The sequence below is a fragment of the Eupeodes corollae genome, chromosome 2 (assembly GCF_945859685.1).
Source record: "Eupeodes corollae chromosome 2, idEupCoro1.1, whole genome shotgun sequence".
NCBI classification, from domain to species: domain Eukaryota; kingdom Metazoa; phylum Arthropoda; class Insecta; order Diptera; family Syrphidae; genus Eupeodes; species Eupeodes corollae.
The window spans coordinates 20,464,929-20,481,349 of NC_079148.1; the positions used below are offsets into that span (position 1 = coordinate 20,464,929).

At 36.1% G+C, this 16,421-nt stretch overlaps 1 protein-coding gene across 2 annotated transcripts in view; it reads left to right on the forward strand.

Annotated features, from left to right (window-relative positions):
- Positions 1-16,421, forward strand: part of LOC129946647 (tyrosine-protein phosphatase 10D-like) — a 255,611-nt gene that overhangs the window by 209,059 nt on the left and 30,131 nt on the right. For both annotated transcript variants that reach the window (XM_056056900.1, XM_056056899.1), the window contains exon 2: positions 4,901-5,147. In XM_056056900.1, coding sequence (XP_055912875.1) covers positions 4,901-5,147 — 247 coding nt within the window. The remainder of the gene's footprint in view (positions 1-4,900; positions 5,148-16,421) is intronic.

A 16,421-nucleotide genomic window follows, 5' to 3' on the forward strand; every position in this document is an offset into this window, starting at 1 on the left:
TTTTTGTTTGTAATACAACATTTTTCTTAAAACTATTTTGTAATCAATTTTCTAATGTAAACACTTTTGAAAAACACGGAAAATATTTCTTTTCTAGAACACATTTGCATTGCTTCCATCTTAAGTAAACAACACACTATGTTTCCTTATTTTTCTAAAAAGACATGTATATTTGTTTATCTTTGCCTTTCACCTGTGAGCTCACTACACAATATCAAAACAAAACATTTTTTTTTTAATTTAATTTAGAGAAAATGGGGTGAATGCACTACTAAAATGCACAAACCCGCGGTGGCGGTGGCAGCACTCCACATGAAAAAGAACGCACCCATATTCAAAATACCAAACACCGGCCCGCAACCCATCATCAGTGCTTATAGCCCACAGACATGAATGTTTAATTTAATTTCGTTTACAATTCAACACAAAAATAAAATTGAGGAAAAAATCAACTACAAAATTAAAAAAGAAAAACTCTTGGCACTTCACATTTTGCAGAGCACATTTTTAAATTCAATATTCATTCTTCCACATGACAGGCCAGACCCAATCGACTTGAAATTTCAAAAATCAACGAGTATTCTCCAAACCACTCTCCGCACTCTCTCATTTTCGATGTTCTACATATGTATATACTCATATAGTGCTTGTGGATGGGGGTTTAACCACAAGTGCTTAATATGTGCAGTAGCAATGTCTGTACACTGTTTGGATAAATGTGCTATGCAGTGTGCATGTTATCTCTTTTTAAGTGAAAGTTAATGTTTGACATATTGTATTTCTCTGTCCCCACCACACCTTCCATTTTGTTTCCACCATTAGACCCATCATCCATCGTCGTCGTCATCGTCGACGTCGTAGTCGTAGTCGTTGTTGGTCGCATCATTTCACAAAACCAGTGTGAGCAGCTCTTTTCAATTTAGTTAATCAACCATGAGTGAGTTTCCGTACGCGGAGACATAATGGCGACATTCAGGCAATAACAACAATAAAGGTATAACAACAAAATAAAAATGTACGTCACATGACATATAGGCTAGTTCACAAACAAAAACGTTTAAGTAGAAATAGACTGCAAAATAATTGGGAACTGGGTTGATGCTGCAACACTCAAAACGATGCCGCTGCTGTCAATTCAAATTAATTTAATTCTTTTTTGTATAATCGTATAATGATATCAAGCCAATATATTTTCTCATCAGTCTATCTTTTTTGTTATCGTTCTCTTTTTGGTTTTGAAATTTAACTTTCAATGTTTGTGACACATTAACAACTGTCAGCAAAAAGTAATACCACACACTTGAATGACTCTTAAAATAAAAACGACACTTAACCTCTGCTGTCGTCTCAAAATGCAATCATACTTAATGCAACGTTTTAGATTCTTTTAGAGAATGTGTTAAAAACTTAACTGTCAGCTGTCAGTTTGTGTGTTTGTTTGTGTGACCTCTTAAAACAATAAACCAGAAAAGATACACTTTTTTTATTTATTTGTAAGGTTTTGATTGTTTAAATGTGAAATAGTAAAGTTAGTTTAAAAACTGACTCATCTCTTTGTTTGCACCATCATTTGGTTACGATAGCAAAAAAAATTGACTTCCAACTCAATTCGAGTTTGAATGACTCATAATAAAAGAAAGAAAAAAACTTAACAACATTAAACAAAAACGATCTTTTTACTATTAACTTACTTTACTTCAATTAAAGGTTATAAAAGACTATAAAAGAAAAACACTTTCATGGAACACACCCTTTTGGTTATAATTCAATTCAATGTTAAATGGGAGTTTCTAATAGACAAATTGAAAGTAAATAATTAATTGTTTTTTTTTCTAGCAATGAATGTTAATTTCAAGAAATATCAAGATTACATAACTTTTTACACAAAAGTCGATAAAAAGTAAAACAAAAAATAAAATCAAAATTTGACATTTACGTAACAAAACCTGTCAAAATACAATGTTTTTCTGTCAAAAATTTGAATCTTTTAAGAAGTGCGGTACAAGATTTTTTCTAATTGGTTTTGTTAAGCCAAGCTTTTCTTAACTAGTTAGGTAATGAATAACGCGGAAAGGAGTAGTAATAGTCATCACACAAGAAAATAAGCCTTGTTCGTGAATGGTTAACTTAAAATAGAAGAATAGTTTTATATGATGTAAATGTGGCTTCAGAATTAATCATCTTTTCTATGAATTAGCTAAATCTATACATACATTTGACAGTTTGTAGTTTTTCGAATGTAATTCTTCGAATAACAATAAAAGAACTAACTTTTTATTTAAAAAAAATACAAAAAACTTTATTCAACAAATTATTTTGGTCGGAGTTATTTATTGCACCAGCACAAATGGTTAGTTTCTTTGTGTCCTATTCTTCTAGTACCGACTCGGATGAAAGACGTAATAGAAATGGACGAGAGAAAAGCGGAAATGCAAAATGTCCGCATTCTGTGTTTTTACATCGTTTTCTTAAATTTGAGCTTAAGATTTTAATAGATAACATTGGTCTTTGCGTATGAATGATTTATTTAAGGTGTGTGCACATCCACTCCTTTTTAAACAAAAACTATTTGTTTTGTTTTAAACGAACCTTATGTATTTTAGTGTAATGACTATTACACCAATAAAACAATTAGGATTTAGTCGAAGACTAATAAATAATATATCTTTTATTAAATTACTAAAAGGAAAAGTAATATAAACTTTACGAAGGCGCACACTGAACTGAGCTAATAAATTTGTCGCGGCAACAGAATCTGTTTTCTCTTTCTTATTTTTGGCGCTGCTACTTATGTGGCTTGTTGATGTGTTGGTAATGTTTGCGACACTGATGGAGTTGCCACAGTATGTTTATTGGAACTGCCTTAAATTCTTTAAATTGTAACACACTTAACTGCAAGGTTGACATTTCTTCTTAAAGCAAGTATGACGTTCATGCATGATCTCACAGTTTTTCCGTTCCGTTCATCTCCGTTTTGAAAACATCAAAAGAGTTTTCTATCTTCAAATAAAATACACAAATTATTAATGTTTTAACCATTAACTCACCTTTCAAAAGAAACTTCCTACATCAACTCTTTTGCATCATCATCAACATCATTAATAAATTTTAATTCAAACGGAAATATCTTTGCCAATGGACTCAGGAAATTGTATATCCGTGTATTCTCCCTCTCCTCTCCCTCCTCTCAGTTTATATTCATCCTTGGGTATATTTTAATATGCCTATCATATACTGTTTTCAACGTATAACCAACTCAACACCCACTTTACCGTCTATAAATCTACCACCTATTTGTAGCCGCATCGTATACCTTATATACCTGCCTTGTCCCTGACTAAGGCTATACACTCATTTGGCATTCATACAACTCGTCCAGGAAAACAAATCAACTGTCATGCTAATTGCATTCATTAGTAGAAATGACTTTTGCATTCGATTTGTCTATAGGCATAGGCGTAGAGCACTGCAAGTAAATATTGTAGGGGTATTCAATCCGCTTACCAATTCAAATCACTCGCGTCATCGCGTTGTTATCCATCTGCCTCCACCTTTAACCATTACCATCATCATCACCAATTCCAGCACCAGAGTCAATGTGCAAAAATTCAAAAAGAAGTTTAACTTTTTTAAGAGCGCATAAAACGATATGCAATAAAAGCTTTTTAAAGGCGTTCTTTTTTGTTTGCTTTTTTATGCCCTTTTTGTTTATTATTTCGCATAATGTTTCCCTTCATCGCGTCCCGTCATCGTCATCTGGAAAAGTGCAATTAATTTGATAGCAGTGAAGTTCGTACTAAAATGTCATCTGATGCCAAGTCACGAAATAACGCGCTGCACTATATACGCGAACTCTTTGTCATCAGAATAGAGGAATGAAAATGGGAATTTACCAGGAAAGCTATTGGATTACAAGTTTGTTTTACGTTATTATAAAACAAGGACAGGTACGAGTATACACACGTTTGTATATGTACCTAACACTTCCTCTTAGGTGTAGTGTTCTATATTTCTCAGGTTAGGTTAGTTTGTTTATTTTAATTAGCTGTCCTTGTGGCATTCGATGGGGGTTAACTTTGTTAAACTTTGTTACAAACTTACTAAAACTAAAATTACACTTTAAGCTACATGGGTAATTGAAAACCCATTTAGCTGTCTAAGTCTTCTTTTAGCTCATGCCCTGCTTGCCAGACTGCTGCCGCACTCATCTTTCATACAAACTTAAGCACATCATTTTAAGAAAATCCACTCCATTACTAAAGTCTCCTTCGTGCCTCGCATTGGGCGCCATCCATTTATAAGGGTTTCTGATGCTCCTGTAGAGATCTCGCACTCTTGGAGTTAAGTAAAGCAAAGGAGTGTGTGCATTAAACCTATAAAACTACTACTTCAATTCTTCAATCTCCCCCTCTTCTTCTCAAACCCCCCTCCGTACAATTTCTCTGTTGAAAAACCATCCCCTCTTGGCATGTCTCTTAATGTAAAATGAATATTTCATGATATTCAAATCGACGTGTATCCTCTCTATCGAGGCGTTCGTTTTGCATCTGTATGAAATAAACGTTCGGAAATGGAAGTAGCAAAAAAGTGGGAGGGGCTGGTGGGCTTTAAGGCTGGTATAGTGAGGAAATAAAGAGAAGTAAGTGTCATCGTTGTCTGTAAAGTTTTTATATAGACAAACGACATCGTCGTCGTTGACGTAGCATTGAATTTCTGCCAATAGATGGAACTGCTATAGTTGGAATTAAGAAAAAACAGTATAATATCCTTGAATCGATATCTCGTTGATGGTTTTTTCCTGTTTTTCATTTTTATTTTGTATTTTTTGTTTCCATTTTTAACTTCCTGATTTGTCCAGAACTTCGTATGATTGGATTTCTCATTTTTTTTTTTCGTACAGACTGCACGAGCTGCTGATTTAGTGATTGAGATTCCAGGCAATTTGGGACAGGAGGACTCTTTCTACCGTTTGGACTATAGTCCTCCCTTTGGCTATCCCGAAGCAAATACGACAATCGCATCAAGGGATGTTGGCGATGAGATACAATTTTCCCATGGGCTTCCCGGTACAACGTATAACTTTTGGTTATACTATACAAATTCAACGCATCACGATTGGCTAACGTGGACAGTGACCAATACAACGGGTAAGTTTTTCTTTTAGTTACATTTTTAATTTATTAAAAAAAAAAAAACACGATAAAACGAAACATGAAAGAATGATTTAACATTTAATTATTCTTGTTGAATTTCCAAAAAAAAAGAAGTAAATTGGATGGATTGAGTATGGCAAATATTTGGCGTTTAAAAGATCAAAAGCTATTAAGTACTTTTAGTATGTATGCTATTTTTTTTAACTTATCAAACAGGGATTGATTGGGAAATTGAGTGTGATGGAGTTTTTGTATGCTTAAATTAAATGAAATCCAGAATGTAAAGCCGCTCCATATCTTTTAAGTATCAAGAAATAACGTCATTTCCATGGGATTTACAAATTAAATACTTTTTTAATATTTTCAGAATTTATTAAATGTTGACAGCATAAAAATATGTCAAAAAACAAAATGTCACCATAGGCGGAAGCAGAAATCTTTTGATGAAAAAGGAGGGAAAACGTGTAAAACTAGATTTTTATTCCTTCCAAAGAAGGGGGACAACCATATGATAAATGACGTGAAAATAGGCTGATTGCTAGAATTTCTTTAAAAAAAAGAAATAATATCTAGAGAGGCTATGGAAATTCCTCATGGACTCATTTTCTAGGGGTTTAAAGACCCCTGAAACGCTTTTAAAAAATTTTATTCTTTTACTTAATAGAGATTTTAACAGTTAAAATTTTAAGAACTGCCAAAAACCAAAAAACTGAAAATATCTCTTGTAACAATTTTTAAGGGGTTCACAGACCCCCGAAACGCTTTTTAGGAATTTTTATCTATTTTCTTCAAGGCTATACAGTTGAAAATTAAGAAACTGTAAAAACGAACAGAAACTTAAAATTCCTCTTCAAACAATTTCCTAGGGGTTCAAAAGCCCCGAAATATTTTTAAAAATGTAGCCTTTTTTCCGAACTATAACTTTTATAGACAAAATATCAGGAACTCGTTTAAAGCTTAAACATTCCTCGATCAAAATATCTTCAAGCTTTTCCTCATAAAAGTTACCACTTTGGAAGTAATCAAATTGCTAAATTGAATTTATTGTTGTAAAGGGTTTTTCCATAAGAGTGAGTAGATGGGCAAAATTTCAATAGTGCCGTTTGCTGTGTGGCACGTAGCGCCGCCGACCTGCCAGAACCTCATGTCGTCTAGGTCCATATGGTTCTATTTGGGCCATAAGAAATTTGTTATCATTCTTATATAGCGCTTGCTGTTGACACTAACGTCGTTTTTAAAAAAGTACGGACCAATTACCGCCGGCTCAAAATCCACACCAAACGGTAAATTTTTGAGGATCCATTATCACCAGATGAACCTCGCGTGGGTTGGTGTCAACACATTTTGCTTGTCAACACAGCCATTCATCCTAAAATACGAACCGTCACTAAAAATGATTTTTCTATGGTCATGAACGTTGAGATCCTGGATCAGTTGGATCTTGGACGGGTGTTTTTTTTTTATTATTAATTTTTATTAATTCATTCTTAAACCTATCTTAAAGCTAGACAAAAATTCATAAAACTAGCCTAATTATCCATAACTTACAACTAACTTAATGGTCCCATACGGACACTCTAAGTTAAACTATAACACTGACTACTAATGCCTTAAGATCTATTTTAACTTCAATTCAATTTTATTTATTTTGTATTTATTAGAAAATTATGAGAAAAAACTAATATCAAGGTCCTTTTTTATTTTTACTTAAAAATTACTTAAAATAAGGTCCTTAATATAAAACTTAAAGCTAACTTAAACTACCTATTCTACCTATAAACTACTTAAAACTAGAACAACCACAGCAGCAAATCTAACGTTTTTTGTTTTTATATTTTATTGTCTTTTTTATGTTTTTTTTTATTATATTTTTTTTATATTTTTTTTATATACATGTTTTTTTTTGTTTCTGTTTTTTAATTTTAATTTTTTTTTTGTATTTTGTTAGTGTGCCACTATGCCTATTCTACTTAAAACTAACCCCTAAGACTATAAAACAAGTATGTAAGCTGGCCAAGGCTTAAAACCCCATCCCGACTACCCACTATCAAGTGCCGATTGAAGCCACCAAAACTGGTTCTCCTGCTTCACCCTATCAGTTCGGTCCCGCTCGGACACAGCCCTACCGAACCAAAGAGCTCTGCTCCACCTTGTGCCATGACGTCCCGATTGTACGGGAGTCGCCTATCCACGGTTCTTCGTCTGACGTGGTAGATTAACGGGACTGCCAATCTATCCTGTATCAGACCGCATTTGTCTAAAAGAGAAATGCCTCTGGTGGAATGAAGCCGCTCAAGCGTGCACTTTCAAAATACTCGTCGTTCGGATAGAACGCCCCGAAAATTAAATTGTTGGTCCAAGACATAGCTCTTACAATGTGACCTCGAACGAGTTTTATCACGAAATTGTCAATTCTGTTGATTCGAGCCCCGTTGTATAGGACCTCGTTGGAAAAATAATGCACATAAGAAGACTCGGCTGTTCGATATAAGCCGGGACAGCCTCGTAAACACTGCCGCTCGAACACCCGAAACTTCTCCATCTGGGAAGAAGCAACGTTGAACCACACAGGACAACCATAAACGATCATTGGCCGTATGAGAGCCATGTAGCAAATTACCTTCACTCTGGGGTCAAGCCGACTGCTAAAAAACAGTCGTTTCGTCAGAGCGAAGGCTCCTCTGGCCCTGGTCAGAGCAGCATTTATATGTCTGTCGAAATATAAATACTGATCTAACCAGATACCGAGGTACTTCACTACACTTTTGTTCGCCAATGGCTGCCCGTGAAGATCAACGATGACCATCTTGCGCCAACTCTCACACGTATCCCTCGTGGCCCCAGCCAACGGAGTCCGGAACAGAATTGTCTCTGACTTCTGGACATTTATTTTCAGTTACCAGTCGTCGCAATATCGCTGAATCTTGTCGAAATCACGCTGCAAGAGAATTCTAATAACCTCAACCTTTCCGGCCATTCTGTACGCAATTAGATCGTCGGCGTACGCAATTGCCTTTGTAAGACTACCTATCAGATCGCTGGTGTAAATGCTGAAAAGAATCGGCGAATTCACCGCTCCCTGTTGAAGACCGTTTTTAATTGAGAATGTTGTGGTAGAAGTTACATTGCCACTTTTGACAACAAACTTTCTACCGTTAAGCATATCATAAAGTATATACAACAATGGCTTGCTAGTGCCAAGCTTGCTCAATTTTAGGTAAATACCCTCTAACCATACGGTGTCAAAGGCCTTTTCAAATCAACCAGGACAGCACCTGTGCATTGTTGTTTTGATTTGTTCCATTGGATATCAGAAACGAGTTTAGACGCAGCATGAATTGTGTCATGACCCGCCTTGAACCCGAACTGATTATCCGGAATGTTGTCCGCAGCCCACTTAGTCAGAGCCCTATTAATGATTTTTTCGAAAACTTTGCTTATGCTCGGAAGAAGACTTATCGACCGAAGATTTGACGGGTTGGAGTTGTCCTTTCCCTTTTTCGGGAGAGGATGAACCACAGCGGTCTTCCAATGCACTGGATAATATGCATTATTCAGTGCATTGTTGAAGAGCGTGGTGTAAATGTCAATTGCTTCCGTCGGTAAATGAGCTGCTCCGGTTCCGTGCAGGAACTTATGCCCTTCAGAAGGACCGTCTTAAATTTCTCACATTTAGGTGTGTAGCTGAAGAACTCAGCTGTGGCCTCTTTTAGCAACCCTTTTACTAACTTGTATTCGGCCAGTGAGAAGCACTGGACCGAATAATTCTTTTCTTTTTCGCTTAAGAGTTTAATTAAAAAATTGCCCTTAGTGGCCGACTTACATACCTGTTTTATGTCGTCCAGGTCAACTCTATGGGTCCTTATTGGTGGTATTTTTTCTTTCTTGGCCTGTGGTTGTTTCTGGTGTTGCTGCTGCTGTTTCTGCTGCTGTTGCTGCTTCTGTTGCTGTTGTTGCTGTTTATGTTGCTGCTGCTGCTCCTGCTGCCTTGGTTGTAGCTGTTGCTTGGCCTCAGCGGAAGTCGATGGGCCCTCGGACATTGGGCCCTTCACTACTGATGGCCTCTTTTTATTTTGCTCCGCTCCTGTGTTTTTGGGAGCGGGCTTGGGTTGTGGCTGGTTTTGCTGCTGTTGCTGTTGTTTTTGCTGCTGTTGTACTTGCTGCTGTAGTTTTTGGGCTGCCTCTTGTTTTCGGCGCGCCTCTTGTTTCAGCTTTAGCTGACTGCGGAGGGGCTTAATTTCCTCCTTGAGCTTACTGAGGCTTTGCTCGATCTGGCTGATTGCTGCCTGTTTTTCTTGCAGGGTCTGCACCAGTTCTCTTTCATCTTGGAGGTCCGCCGCTACTTCCGAAGCCTTGCTTTTCTGCGGGACTGACTCTGGCTCCGATAGGATTAAATCCTTATTCGGAGACCTGAAGAGCCCCTCTCCACCTTCTGACATATATTCAGTTTTCTCAGACTCGGCGTAGTCTGAGAATTCACTCTCCGTGGTGATACCTTCCCTCTTCTCCATTTTTTTTTTGTTGGCCTGCCGTTTAGCCGAATTGGTTCTCTTGACCTTATTTGGGCACAGTAAATTAACGTTCTGTGACCATTATAACTTTATAATTAAAAAAGCTAACAAAATTCTAGGTTTTATTAAACGTTTTTCTCGTGACTTTCGTGACCCATACGTCTTAAAACTTCTTTATGTATCATTTGTAAGGCCAATACTTGAATACGGCTGTGTTATATGGGCACCATACTATTCAGTCCATATTGACAGACTTGAGACTATCCAAAAAAGATTTATGCGTTTTTGTCTTCGTTTTCTTCCGTTTTCCCAAATATTTACACCACCTCCTTATTCTCAGAGACTTTTGCTAATAAACCTCCCTACACTTTCACAACATAGACAATATCTCCAATTTTGTTTTATTTTAAAATTAATTAATGGTTCTATTATATCCGCAACAGCTCTAAATCGTCTAAATGTTAGCTATAGCCAAACTAGCATAAGAAGACAGATACCTTTATGTCCGATCTTTAGCAGAACTAACTATTATATGAATAGCCCTTTAAATCAATTGATTTCAGCCTTCAATAAATTTTATAATTTAATTTCATCTGTTAATGACAATGTTAAAAGTAAACAATTTAAAGAAAGTTTTTTGAATTTGTTATAGTATTTATTTATTTCTATATTAATTAAAATTTTAAATTAAAAATTATGTAAATAGCTATAAGTTTATATTATTAGATAATTAACGGATTAAATAAATACAGATAGCGATAGAAAAACCTCGCTAACGTACGGACGTACGAACGTACGTACACACTTTCTTAAAATCTTTTATTTTGACTCTAGGGACCTTAAAACGTTGAGAAATGTCAACATTTTCAATTTGACAAATCAGACCCATTACAATAACTTCCTATGGGAAGTTAAAAAGATTAAAATGGGCGTGGAAGTAGGCAGAGTTTATTTGTATTGTTTATTTGTTGGGTACATAAGTTTCTATATATTTTTTTGCGGATTTCCATGTAAAATATCCCACTGTTCAGTAAAAATGTGATAGAAATTTGTTACAACATTGTTTTCTAAAATCTAAAAAATTATCCGTTTTTGTGTCGCCATATTTTGAATAATGTAATGAATACGGTGTCAAATTGAATGATCTTAGAGACCAATTGACGTCGCCAAAACGTAAACTAACGTGACCTGATAAATAGCTTCTTGTCCCGTCTTATTTTAACCCCATATCGTCCAAGTCATGGTCTTCTATCGTCAGTTGTAAGACCTGAGTTAATGTTGGATCATCAGTAGCATTTCAATATTTTCAACAGGTATTACAACATCAGTAAGTTTTGATAACATTACCATCGATTGAAAGGCGATCCATTAGCGTAAATAGAAAACATTGTCAAATGTCATGAAACTTCAAATAACAGCTGAGTTTGACAGGTGTCAAATGCCAGAGCTACCAACTTGAAATAATAAATTGAACTATACTATACTATTTCCTTTATCTAATGTTACGAATTGGTCCCAATTTTAAAATCTAAAATCATCTCTATTTCCGCCTTAACCAACAAGCCAACTATCACGTCTTAAAATTACGCGTTTATCCCTTAAACGATGCTAATTGCCGTCAAAAACGAAGAACAAACAACTATGAATATACAACAAAACCTCAATATATTTTATGTGTGTATAGTTGACCTCCTTCGCAACTAACAGGAAATACCTTCTTGTTTTAAATTTTATATATTTACCCACATGAAAGGACGAAGAGCCCTTCATTCCAGAACGTTTACATTTAAAACACTCTCTAATTGAATAATCCTCCCCAGGGAGAGTTTTTCAGAAGCAGCAAAAGCCAAAGCCACAGCCATCAGGCAAGCAAAGTAGTCGTATTATAATTTCTTATACCACATAGGGAATAATTATAAGTATGTATGCATATATAGTATATAAGTTTATGTACATATGTTGTAATTTCCAGCTCCATATAGAGCTTGTTCAAAAATTAACATACTCGTCTTGTTGTCGTATACTAAACATGCATAATCTTCTGGAATATGTGCGTTGTCGTCCTGCAGTTCTGCCTCCAAGAATTCAGGACACTTTTTTTCGCTCTTTGTCCTTAAAACAACATCAAAATTAACAACAACAAACGAACTATAAGGAAAACATAGTTAGTCGGAAGAAGTGAGGCTCCTTATAAGAAGCTCCCTAATGAAATTTTCATAAATAGTTGATGTCGTGTTACGACTGAGTATAACAATGAACATTCTTTAACCTTTCATTAGAGCCGAGAGAAGTAAACAATATAGACTTGAGTCGGTTCGGTTAGGTTCAGTTGATGGGTTTGTCAATCTTTATACCAACGATATTTCTATAATGTTTCGTTTATTGCGAAGGATTAGGATTGATGTTAAGCTATAATAAAATTTAGCCTTTTTTCCCAACAACCAACCACCCAACCTTTATCGTCAACGATGACGACGACGCTGAAGGACTGGAAAAGTCCTTCAAAAGAAATAATGATGACGATGATTGTAATTATTATACGAAATCTTGACAAGAATCCACTTCAGTGAGAATTTCCTTTTCTTTAGGTGTAGTATACCTCTATATAGAGTCAAGCTATAATATAGCTAAAGGTAACTCTTAGATCTTATAGCTCTTGATTCTTCTTTAGCTGAAAAACCCACAGCGACCTACTTCGTTTTATATATGTAGATATTTAGAGTGGAATAATAGGGGATACCTTAAGCTTGTGATTTACCTCTTGAGGAAAATAAATTGATTTGATAGAGTTTCCTGGTTTAAGGGATAATCACAAGAAGCAGTTATAATATGGAATAGGGAGTAGGGATCAATGAAAAAGGAACTTACTATGCGTATAGATATTAAATTCTTGAAAAAAGGTTAATTTATCTCAAAAATTTAACAAATCATAAATCTTTAATTTCATTCAAAGTTTCGACATTTTTCACACTTAACAAACTTTAGGGGTTATTTAAAGTTTAAAAGTTCGATGAACTTTCTCCTAATGGCTTAAAGATTAAGAGGTGATAAGCTTTGAAGAAAGTGTTACAATGTAGAACTTATTATCTGTTATATAGAAATACAAATTAATGTTTTTCGTCCTTGTTTTGCTAAGCCATTTATGAAAATGATATTGTGAAATGACTTTTAAGGATGTTCAAAAGAAGCTCAAACAAATATCTTCATTTCGAAATTATCGACTTCTTTATTTTTCATTTTCAGCAATAAAGCGACTTCCGTTTCCGTTTAAGTAATTTTTTTCTCTTTGCACATATCTTAAGCGGGCTTTATAAACAAAATTAGGTGGCGCAACTGTCCATGGAGAACCAGGGCCTAGTAATTTACAACTCTCAACCAGAGATGGAAGGGACCTACAGTTTATATGCCATATCCGAACGGCTTATTTGAGAAAGCACTCTTCATGACAAGAATTACTCTTGGAGGATTTGTCAATTTCTCGCTTGCGATTTCAGTACCAGTGAAAAAAGTTAGGTTTGTTAAAGAAAAGGAATTCAAATTAAACAAATCACGCGCGCGAAATATTCAATTGCACGAAGTAAAGTAAATTAAGCCGAACTGTCAAACAACAGCGGCGAATAGGCGACGAGGCAAAAATTGCAACAGGTAGCAATTTAAGTGCTGCCACCACGACGAGCTCGAGCAATTAACAATCAATCGATGAATCAAAAAATGAATTGATTAAGTTTCGTGTAAATATGATATCACGTTGATATCAAAAATATTGTTTTGATTGAAAAATTGCCACAGGGGCGTACTTACGTTAAGTAAGAAAAGGGCGCCAGCAATTTTTTTTTCTGAAATAAAAAAAAGGAAATTGCAAACGTAAGAAGAAACACCAACACAAAAATAAAACCACTATAGAAATAAAAAGAAAGAACAAAATGGATACCTTTTAAGATATTATTTATTAATTTAAATATGCCTGAGAAACCTTGCAAAAAGCAGGATGAAAACTCAAGATCTTTTCCAACAATTAAGCAAAAGATTTCATAAACTATGGACCGTTAAGGCTTTAATTCCCATCAATAAATTGGGGATACAAAAAATGAATTACCAAAACGATTTTACACAGAACCAATAAAATTGTACTTATCTTTTTTTTCTGAAAATCCCCAACTAGCACTTTTTCCAACTAATTTCTTTCTTTTTTTCTTCCTTATTTTTCTTCAATCACGACACTTTTTATAATTTTTCTCAATCTTTTTTTTCTAAATCTTTGTTCGAAATTATCAAAATTTTTCTTTTAATCTTCACACCTTGATAGTTTGCCAAGAATTGACGGCCAGATCTCAAGATCTGTCCTATCTCTTCTTTACCTCTCCCGCCATTTTAGCTTTCAGCCAATATGGAGTGGCGGATTTCAATCACATCATCAACAGACAATCGGAGATCGCCTTATTGATCTCAACTTGTGATGAAATTCTCGCGATCCCGCTTACTCGCTCTTCTCTCACAGCTAAATGCAAGTCATCCTGGAATTCGCCGCCGCTGGATTCACTTCCAGGTCACGACGATTCCAGGTGCTACATTCAGCCAGCTTCACTTTCTACCTTGATATCGAACAACGACTACGAAATTCAAGATCGAGAAAAATCTTTACTTTAACTTTAAATTTAACTTTAACTTTAAAACAACCGCGCGAAAGGAAAAAAAAGATAATTACAAATTGGTATCTGTTCATTAAACCCCAAACTAAGTTTCCCGAAACTTAATCGTCCATAAGTTTATGAAATCTTCTTTTACGTATTACAATCTTACTTTCCTTTTTTTTAATATATGTACTTGACGTTAGAAATGATTAACAACATGAACAAAATAATTACAAAAGAATATAAATTTACAAAAAAAAAGTTTTCTTAAGAGTTAAAGTTGGGCCGTAGGCAATTCTCCATTTGGAGTGACTTCTCATGAAACTTTACGTATCGACCAGACCGTCCATCTGGTTTGGTTTCACTTCCATGGAAACCATCCTTCTTTTGATACCTGAAACAAGACTTGGAGGACTATGGCCGTCCCTCTCTCTCTCATCCTCGTGTGGAAGGAATATGACAGTTGTCAAATCGAACATTGTAAACAAAACACAAGTGAGGAAGTGGATGCAAAATGCATCATTTTTTTTTTAATTAAAATTAAATGTGGAAAGAACTTGTTGCGTTCATTTATAACGCAACACCAAGACCCACCCATTTTTTTTTTTTGTGCCACCATGCCCATTCTACTTGAAATTAAACCCTAAGACTATAAAACAAGTATGTAAGCTGGCCAAGACTTAAAACCCCATCTCGACTACCCACTATCAAGTGCCGATTGAAGCCACCAAAACTGGTTGTCCTGCTTCACCCTACCAATTCGGTCCCGTAAAAAAATTAATGTGGCAGTGCATCACCTTTTTGACATCGAAAGGTTCTGTTAAGTTGTTTCCAACCTTTATGGAGCAGCGTGAATTCTCCATGGTCATCCTGAACAAACGGACGAGTTTGGCAGGGATGCCAAAACTAGACATGGCTCTATACAGCTCGTCTCTGTGGATGCTGTTATATGCGGCCTTGAAATCGATGAAAAGATGGTGGGTGTCGATTTGGTGTTCTTGGGTTTTTTCCAGGATCTGCCGTAATGTGAATATTTGATCGACTGTGGATTTTCCTGGTCTAAAACTACACTGATAAGGACCCATCAGGTTGTTTACAATGGGCTTAGACGTTCATATATTACGGCACAGAATATTTTATAGGCTATGTTAAGTAGACTGATTCCTCTATAGTTGGTGCAGTTTAGAGGGTCTCCTTTTTTCAGGATCGGGCAAACAATACTGAGGTTCCATTCATCGGGCATGCTTTCTTCCGACCATATCTTACAGATAAGTTGCTGCATGCTCCCAACCAACTTATCTTCGGCTGCTTTAAAGAACTCGGCATTCAAGCCATCTGCTACAGCGGCTTTATTAGACTTCAGCTAGATATGGCCACCTTTACTTCGTCTAAGTCGGGAGGGGATTGTTGGCTTTCGTCGTCTATGTTAAATGGATCATCCTGCCTGACAACGGAATTCGGTTCGTCGTCGCCGTTATAAAGTCTGCAGAAGTGGGCCTTCCATATTCTCAGCATTGACTGCGGTTCTACTATGATTTTTCCACTTTCGTCTTTGCAGCATTCGGTTCTAGGTTTATGTACCTGTGAATTTCGTTTCACCTGTTCATAAAACTTTCGAACCTCATTCCTGCTTTTAAACCTCTCAATATCTTCGACCGCACACTTCTCATGCCCTCTCTTTTTCCTTCTGAGAAGCCGGTGTTCATCTCGCCTCTTCTGCTCATAGAGCTCATGAGCAGCTCTCGTCCTTTTATGCAGCGCCACTTTGCGTGCCTGTTGTTTGGCTGCATTTGCCTGCCGACATTCCTCATCAAACCAGGGGTTCCTTGTTGGTGGCTGTTTCAAACCCAGCACATCAGAGGCGACTTCTCTGATTGCATCTTGGCATCTTGGTTTTTGATACTTGTGTTGGCAGCAGAGAACTTCGAGAGAGGTTACTTGTAACTCAGTCGGAAAAGGATTTTGCGATATCTGGCGATTGTATCCGTTCAACGTTGTACCTTCTCCCAGCACCTCCTTGTTTTGCCTAGGATCTGGAAATCCGAAGCGCTACCATGGCTACAACGAGGTAGTGGTCCGAGTCGATGTTAGCTCCTCGGAAAGTTCAGACATCGATGATGCTGGAA